The sequence below is a fragment of the Cariama cristata genome, unplaced genomic scaffold, assembly GCF_000690535.1.
Source record: "Cariama cristata isolate BGI_N322 unplaced genomic scaffold, ASM69053v1 scaffold18862, whole genome shotgun sequence".
Lineage (NCBI taxonomy): Eukaryota > Metazoa > Chordata > Aves > Cariamiformes > Cariamidae > Cariama > Cariama cristata.
Genome location: NW_009602427.1, coordinates 28,357 through 37,253, shown reverse-complemented (window position 1 = coordinate 37,253; position 8,897 = coordinate 28,357). Strand labels below are relative to the sequence as shown.

Sequence of the window (8,897 nt, the reverse complement as noted above, 5' to 3'; positions counted from 1 at the left end):
CTGAATCCCACATTGTAGATGACAGAGACCATGAGGGGACAGTAAACGGTCTTTCTTTCTACTGGTAGTTTTATAATTGTATTATCCCATATATGCAAAACATTTAATCTATTTTAACAATATGACAACAGAATAATACAGAAGGTCTGAGAAAATTAGTCAAATACACCAGCTTTTGATACCTTATTCTAGTTCCCAAATTAAAGCCATGGAACAGTCCCAACATGTCTAAAAATCTCACTGCAAAGATTACTGATTTGGTAAAAAAGCATGAAAATAGTAGGAGATTAACAAGAAAATATAAGGAAAAATATTTTAGATCATATAATGACATACACTAGGGCAGCAAAATATTATTTTACAAAACAAAGTTACTGAGTATGGGAGGTCATTCCCTATAAAGACAACATTAATCATATTACAGCCAAATGATTCTTCGCTGTAATCAACCAAAAGGAATAAGGTCAATTTACTCGGTTTATTTCAAATATAACTGAATCTTTCTCAAAATATATCAATATCAGTCCAAGAGTTTTACTCTAAATGTCTGAATTTTGGGGTTTGTTCTTTTTATAACTGTTAACAAACTTCTTGGCAACTGTGTTGAACCCTGGCTGTTGTCTTGTTTGGCCTGACACAGTTACTTACTGAAAAAAACCCTTCTCTTCAAGTCTCTGCCTGTTTAGTCTCATGGTCAAAAAAAAAAAAAAAGTTGTTGAAATGTAAATATTTGAGTATTACGAGATTAGGCTTAGGAATTTAGGAACCAACTATGTTTGTTAAAAGAAGCATGCATTACCCATCTAGGTTACTACAAAAATGTATACCAGTACTTTCCCAAACTAATTTTATCTGAATTTAGAGAAAAAAATAATCTGATTGCCCTAAAATTGTTGTATGATACTGTCTGAATACTACTCATCAACATTTTGGAAAAGCAACAGGATATTTCAGCAGGTTTCTGGAAAACACATAAATGAACCTATTGCAGTGCTGCCTTTCCAGATTTGCCTTATGCAATACTCAAAAGTCAAACTATAGTGAAGCACACTTAATGTCAACCTGAAAACGATTCTTAACCCTGTGTCTTGGAGTTCATCTTTAACTTCTCCCATTTCACTGTAAGGCAACTTAGAATTATATTAATTGTGATATTGTATCACAAAATGCTTTACTGTATGAAGTCGTGAAGAAACAGATGAATCTCAGGTGGATCTAACAAAGCAACTAAATCAGTGCTTTAGAGATCCTAACACCTCAGCAAAGGATGAGAGTAACTCATGTGTTCAGCAGTAATTCATATCCTGCGATGGAGAAACAAACAAGTTGAGGTAAACAAGACGATCTCTTTTGCACAGAAGACTCATTTTGAGCTGAGATTGCATGAACCCAGATATCCATTTGTGAAATGATGTGAATAAAGAATGAATGTAGAATCAAGTGTATTGGAAGGCAAGGTCACAACTGGATCTATTTGAAGACGTGAGGAAGTGAAGAAACTGTGTAAGAACAGGACGTGAGGAAGTGAAGAAACAGTCTAAGAACAGGCTGTATGTAAGCATTATGACATTCCCATAAAAAATGGGAAAAAAAAGTTCAGCACTAAGAGTTTTCAAATACACATTTGTGCTAAGAAATAAGAGTATTTTTAAATATCCTTTCTGAGTCTATACTTTTTCCCATGACCTAGAAGAGAACAGTGATACTTTCACTGTTCACTTTATCAATATTCACTGTATCAATAGATACTTTCATTCTATGTCTCGTAACATTAAAACCCTACTAAATCAACATGATTCATTAGCTCACTGCTTAGTTTTCAGAAATGGAGTCTTGATCATGACAATCCTGCGTAAGATAAGTAATATGGATCTTTGATAAAAGCCTACACACTGGAATCTTCAGCAAATAATCTAAACTATACATGTTACGAGAAAAAAAAAATCACTTGGAATTTACTTGGAAATGTGGCCCATTTTATTTTAACTGAAAAGCATTCATTATACAGTGCAAAACAGTTCTTTGGTAAATTTACTGATTGAAATAAAAACAACAAAGACTTTCTTTTAGGTAACATTAAAAAAGAAAATAAATATGTAAAATTTGCAACATATTACAGCAATATTCTCACAGTGGATAGTGAGGAAATGGTCATCTAGCCATTGGCCACTGTTTCAGAAATGTTAAAATCAATGCTGATTCTGTAGACACTGCAATAAAACTGAATTAGTACAATCCATGACTGATTACATTTTAAATTGTGGATAAAGACCTGTTTTTCCTGAACGGTTTATAATCAGAAGGATGGCGGAAAACAGCTCAATATTACACTTGTTTAAGCATATCCAGACTCCTAAGCCCATTTTATATACCATATGAATAAACAGTGAACAACGAAGAAAACCTCCTACTTTACTCTGGAGGCTGGAGAAAAGGAACAATCAGATATAAGGTACTATTTTATAATGTATAAATGGAAACTCTCTTTACCTATAAGCAGAAATCTTATTTAATATAAAATTAGAATGAAAGAATGCAAGTATTAACCAGCTGGATGTATTACTGCCTTATTTAACCATTTATAGACAGTTAAATTATATTTGGTTTAGCTCCACAATTCTTCCTCTTTGAGGAATTCCTGCTATAGGTCAACGGGAGTTCCATCTGAGTTGGAATTACAGGACGAGACATGTGGTTTGGACTCTCAACAAAAGTCAACAAAATACCAGAGTATCAAAGAAATACAGGAATGACAACCTCTAGGAACCATATGATACTCAAACATGCTCGCCACACACAATTTCTAAAAGTATTAACACAGAAAATTACATAAGTCAAAACATTGTATATAAAATCAATTAAAATATTCTTAAAAATATAAATTGTAGTTCCATGTGTACCTCTACCACACACCTTTAACACACCACTCACATGTATGTATTGCTCCTACCATAGTATGAAACAAGTTTCTGTAGTAAGCTTTAAAGATGCACCGAAGTTTGAATGTGTGCCATGGTATCAGTTTATCAAATTAGAAATTACTAATGTTAGTAATCAGAAAAATTATGTGCCAAAATATTATAGTGGAATTCATATTGCTGTGCTAGGTTAGTTACTAGACAGGTATTTGATCTACCATGCAATAATTAAGTATTTGGTCTGTTTCCATAATCTGAAATGTTTAAGATGAGAATGTTTAATTTTGTGCAGATTTCTTTGATACCCAAATCTCTGTTCCCTAAATTTGAACAATAAACTCAGAAGTCAGTGAACTACATAACTAAAGAAGAGCTCTGCTTCTAGTTAGTCCTGACTTAGGACTTAAGCACAGAGCCATAAATTCTAACATATTAAGAATTCAGGGAGAGAATCAATTCTGAATAAACACAAAAAGCTGTAAAATGAGGTATGATAGTTGTCCTTCACTGAATATATAAATTCCTGGTCAAAAATATGCAGTTTGTATTCTAAAAAGTACACAACTTTAAAATGCTAGTGTAGACATACACTCTGTAACATTAAACATTTATTAAATGGGAAATAAAGTTCATTGGCAGACCATTTTTAAAATGAATGATAAAAATATTGAGGTAAAAATATATATGCATTAGATGAAACTGGAAAAAAAAACTAAAAAAAAAATCAAATACCTTGTCAGAAAAAGTAGTCAATCCACAATTAATCATGATGCTTGATTTTGATTGTTCTGTTTTTCAACAAACAGTGCCACAATAAAATCAGGAACATATGTCTCTTGACAATATGCACAATGAATCAGTAGGAATCTTTGTATACAAAATGGCATGTGACATGTTTTCACGTTTTCAAAACAGGGCCATACAAATACGTGAGCTGATCTGAGATCAAGAGAAGCATGCTTTAAAACTGGACTGGATGGTAATGTTAAAATGATTTAAAATAAATCAAACAAAAAAAAGTTGCCAAGCAATTACACATGTTTTGACAAAAAGGATTATGTTCATTTTAAGATCAAATGCTACTCTGTCATGTATGTTCTCCTAAAATGAGGAACACTGTCAACTACATCTGTAATATACATTCAGTTGCTTTCTGTATCTTCCAATTACATTTATTTATATTTCCTTACTAATTTCTAGCTTTTTTGGTTTGAAAATTTTGATTAATTTTGCTCCTTGAATTAATGAAAGGATGTTGAAAAACGTCATCTAGTTTTCTTTATTTCCTTGCTGGTCCAGATGCAGAAATGATAGTGTGATTCAATAGAATTTCCATGCATAGGTGTTTGCAGAAACTGGCCCTCTATAGCATGGCTTTGGGCCCAGGGACCTTGTGTTTTCCTTTTCCCTGCATTTACTAAATAATAAGAAAGAGCTAAATATCAAGTCAGACTGGTACTGAAAAGGCCTAGTAAACTTTCAGTGTTGCTAATTAAAGACAGGAAACAAAGTGTTCATTTTAGAGTAAGTCTTAAACCCAATCATTTTGGGTACCTAAAACTACCTGACAGTGTTCTTTTAAAGTAGCACCAGTTTGAGTTTGTCTAACCTGAGAAGTTTAACACACAATTAACTTTGACCTGTTTGCTAATTTCCCTTTCGTTAATTTTTGCATTGTGATTACCTTCATGGGCAGAAAATAAAATGATACATTATGTTATACCGTTACAGCACCATTAGAATATTGTAAATCTTGATTTCTTGCCATTGTTAAGACTGTAGTTACCTGGTTTTGCCATCAGCAGGCATTGATATGATTTGAGGAGTATGCACCCTAAATTCTTAAAAAGCAGACTTATGGCTTCTTTTTATTAGTATTTTGTTTTAAGCAGACTGGACAGCAATCTCCTTTAACCTTCACAGGCGCTTCGCAGTCAGCCGGCGGGCATGATTCTACAAAACAAGTAATCTGACCAACCTGTGTCAGGAAAAAAAGTAACAAAACCAGAACATACTTAGCTACACGTTCCAAACAAGAAATGTTTTTCATATTACTGAAGAACATGTTCTCATTCATCCTCTCTAAGATCTTCGTTACTATGATTAACTCCATATAATTTATTTCAGCATAAACTTATACTGAGAAGGCTCTTTGTATTATACCGTCTTTAATGGAGCAGTATACCATTTTATCTAACATTCAGGCATGAAACTCTGGGATACTAAGTACTGACATATTTCTTTTACCACCTTCTTTAAAATTTCACCATGATAAAAGAAAATTAAAATCTAGCACTAAGTTAGATGAGATTTTATTGATTTTCATGCTTTTTAGTAGACTTTTTCAAGAAGTCTCTCACTTTGCAGTTAATTTTGCCACTACAATAAGTCAATGGAAATGGAAATATAATAAAAGTGTATAAAGGCTCGACTGAAAATCAGTGGCAAGGGCAGGGATATCTGAACAATGTAATTTTTTGCACCAAATAACTGAAGATCCATAAAAAAACAAGTAGCAACTATTACCTAGAAATTAGCAGGCACAAAACTGGAACTGCTGTTTTAGAAGCAAAACCTAATATAATTTCTCTCTCAAAATGGATTTCCACATACTTACTTTGCATTCACACACAGTACAAGGGTCCCTTTTCCAGGTTTCATTGCTGGAATATGATTTACCCTTTTCATCAGTGCAATCAGTTTTACTGAGGCGTGATTCAAGTTTTTTTATCTGAAAACATTAAAAAAAGTTAATAACTGAATCAAAGAAAGGTTTTTATTTGGGCAAGGTAGTCTGTTTTTTATGCTACATAATGCACGAGAAACACTTGTTTGGGTTTTTCTTCCCACTACTTAGTTTTCATAATGCTAAAAGATTGGAAACAGGTAATACATATGGAAATAGCCTTTAAAAAGAAAATCAACAGAAGATACATGTTTCCTACCATTGGAATATACAACTAGAGCATACAAAGAGAAGCAAACTACATGTGACATATATGGAAAGACATATCTAAACTTCCAAAAATGTCTGAATGAAAAGGAGGTAAAATAAAAACCACCAAACCACCTTAATTAAAAATGTTTGCTTGGATTTTTTACTATCTCTATTTTTTCCTTAATGATTAAAAAAATAGGTTGTAAGATTAGTTTATCTTGCTGATTGTGTGCTTCTTGGAAACAGTAATTAGAAATGCACAATTTTAACAATCCCTCAGTCTTTTTTACATCCAGAAAACACAGAACTACTGACTGAAATGTAGTAGGTCTTAACATAGCATTTCCACTGTCAAAATGGGACCGTTGAAGATAAATACAAGAATGATTAAATAATATCATATAGATGGAATCAAGTTACACACTGTAAAAGCCTTTTCTAAGTGATCTACATATTAACTATGTTTACAGTTGTAGTCTGGCATATTACTTCTTAGTAAGTCTACATATTAATCATATTTTACATAGGTTCTATACATTTCAGATAGGAAAAAAAGATTTTATTAACTCTACAGACAAATTTTTAGGGAAAGGCTAATTCCATGTTTAGTATATAATGGTTACACAAGGCTTCAAGTTCAAAAGTCAAGAGGGTCTAATTGTAGAATATTTCAGTATGATTTCAAAAGAACGTAGAAATAAAGAATAAAAACACACCATGTTCTGTGTTGTGTTTTGTTTGAGATACTATGTGGTGGTTTTTGGCTGCAGTGGATGTCTAAATATTAAAAACATAAGAGGAGTGATGTTAGGAAAACATTATAAATTAAATCTACAATTAGAAACTATCTATTATAGCACCTTACCTGGTTTCTGAGGCTTGAAATAGTTTTTTGCATTTCCAAAACAAATTCTTTGAAGTCATTCACCGCGGGCATGTCTGTGTTTTCATTAGATGCTGATGTGGCATTACGAAAATATTTACTCTGTTTCACAGAACTGCAACAAATGAATGCCAAGTCAGGATATTCATCTAACTCCTTTTTATTTGGCTAGATATTTTAGAACACTTAGCAAAAATGTAAAAGAAGAGCAACCAACAAATGTAGGAACTGTATGAACCATAACAGCACACAAGACCCATGGGTGCTGAAGACACACTCAGGTCAGGTGAGCTGTGGATTACTGTTAATATCAATAGCAACAGGGAATTTCTTCTACTTAAAAAATAATGCATGTATTTCATTCAGGGGGACACACAAAGTTGTCATCAGTGACACTGTAGAGCATCACCTTAAATAAACTGGGAAATCTCTTAAGCCTCCAATATGAAAGCAGACAAAAGTGAGTCTTAAAAAGTGTTACTTCCAAACATGAAATTCACATTTTGCATTCAGATTCATAGTTTCTTTCTCTATGTGCCCATTAGCAAAATGTGCATTTAAAGAAATATAACTTTAAAAAGGAAAAAGTTGGGTTTCATAAATAATGAGAGGTACCTTTAGATATGTACAAATTCCTGTGTCCCATTTTAACTAATGTTTGAAATCAACACTGATCATCGTACACAAAATCAAGAGTCTTTTGTCTATAGCACTTTCCAGCTGTTATCTGGTAAGAGATGTACAACACTAAATTGTGTTAATCAATTCAATCTGTTGATGGGAAACAGTTATCAAATGAACTGTCCATAACTAATAAATAATTATTTGGCATCAATTAAGGAAACATGTATTCAAAAACAAGGATAATAATTAAGTCACTTATTACACTAAGATCCTTGAATCCATACAAGCATTCCTATTTTGTTAGCATGCCTTCTCCAGAGCTAAAGGATATCCAAAGAATGAACTGGCAAAGAAATCCTCTCTCATATAATAGGGCTCATGATTTATAATCTTTCTGCATAAATTAAAACAGCACTTACTGGCAGGTGTTCAAGCTACTTAGTTTCCCATAGTTTTTCATCTAAATTAAAAGAAAAAAAACTCTAAACAACATGACATGCCAAAATTCAAGTAAACCAGCTGCTACTGTATAATAAAAATTTAATCTTCCTCACCTGCTCAAGTTATTGAAAATGAAAAGAAAAAAAAACTAGAAAAAAACCCCACGTTCTCACCATGAATGCAATCTAAATACAATGAGGATGAAAACTGATGAAAATGTTAAAGGACTGAGGTTGCTTCAGCTTTATTTACGTTATAAAGTATTCTAATTTTACTATTTTGTTGTCCTAATTAGTAATTGGTCTGTTGTACATTAGTGAGCTTCATTTCTGAAACACAGTCAAACAGCAAGTCAATGAAAACAAGCTGCTTCTTAGATATAAGCGTTTATTTTTTCTTGCTTTCATTTTCATTTAATTTAACCCTTCTACAGTTTTAGAATTATGGGACTAGTATCTTTAAAAAGTGAATTGCTGTTTTGTAGATTTAAAAATCTCTAACAGTTCACTTGCAAGGACAGATAAAACATGCTCCTTCAAGGACTACTTCAAAGGAACCTTTCTGTTACTGTTGTCTGTAAGTAAGCTTATACTTAGCTGTTGTCTTCTCTTGTCTAAAATCCTAAATACCTAAAGGCTCCGTTACTTCAGGACAGCTTCCTGTCAATTAAGTGAAATATAATGATGCTATAACATCCACATTAGTATTTGAAACTGCTGAAATAAATTTACTTGTCTACAAATCTGTCTAGCTGTTTTCCTTGCCAGAGTGGGTAGACTCTGCCTGGTCGTCTCAGTCAGATGATTTTAATAATTTTATAATAATAATAATTTTAATAAAAGAACACATGCTATATGGAAAGAGCTATAGTTCAAGAGAGTCTCAAATTCACTCATCATGAAGGATCTTCACAAGAAACGTTCGGTCTGAGCAGAACTCATTTCACTAATTCATAGATAAGTTTTGATTCCCTGGAAATTGCAGGGACCCTGTGCAGTTGATCATTTGTGACTTACATTGTGATTTACTTCTTTGCTACAGTATTTTGAGGATTAGAGAGTTATAAACAACATCGTCCATAGCACTACTGTTC

The 8,897-nt window shown here is 32.7% G+C and overlaps 1 protein-coding gene across 1 annotated transcript in view; it reads right to left on the bottom strand.

The window, feature by feature from the left end:
* Nucleotides 1-4,302: 4,302 nt before the first annotated feature.
* LOC104157443 (peroxidasin homolog) overlaps nt 4,303-8,897 on the bottom strand; it is a gene marked incomplete at its 5' end in the record, with an annotated part of 32,660 nt that continues 28,065 nt past the window's right edge. The window contains 3 exons of the mRNA XM_009694765.1: nt 4,303-4,896; nt 5,536-5,649; nt 6,722-6,854. Coding sequence (XP_009693067.1) covers nt 4,774-4,896; nt 5,536-5,649; nt 6,722-6,854 — 370 coding nt within the window. The remainder of the gene's footprint in view (nt 4,897-5,535; nt 5,650-6,721; nt 6,855-8,897) is intronic.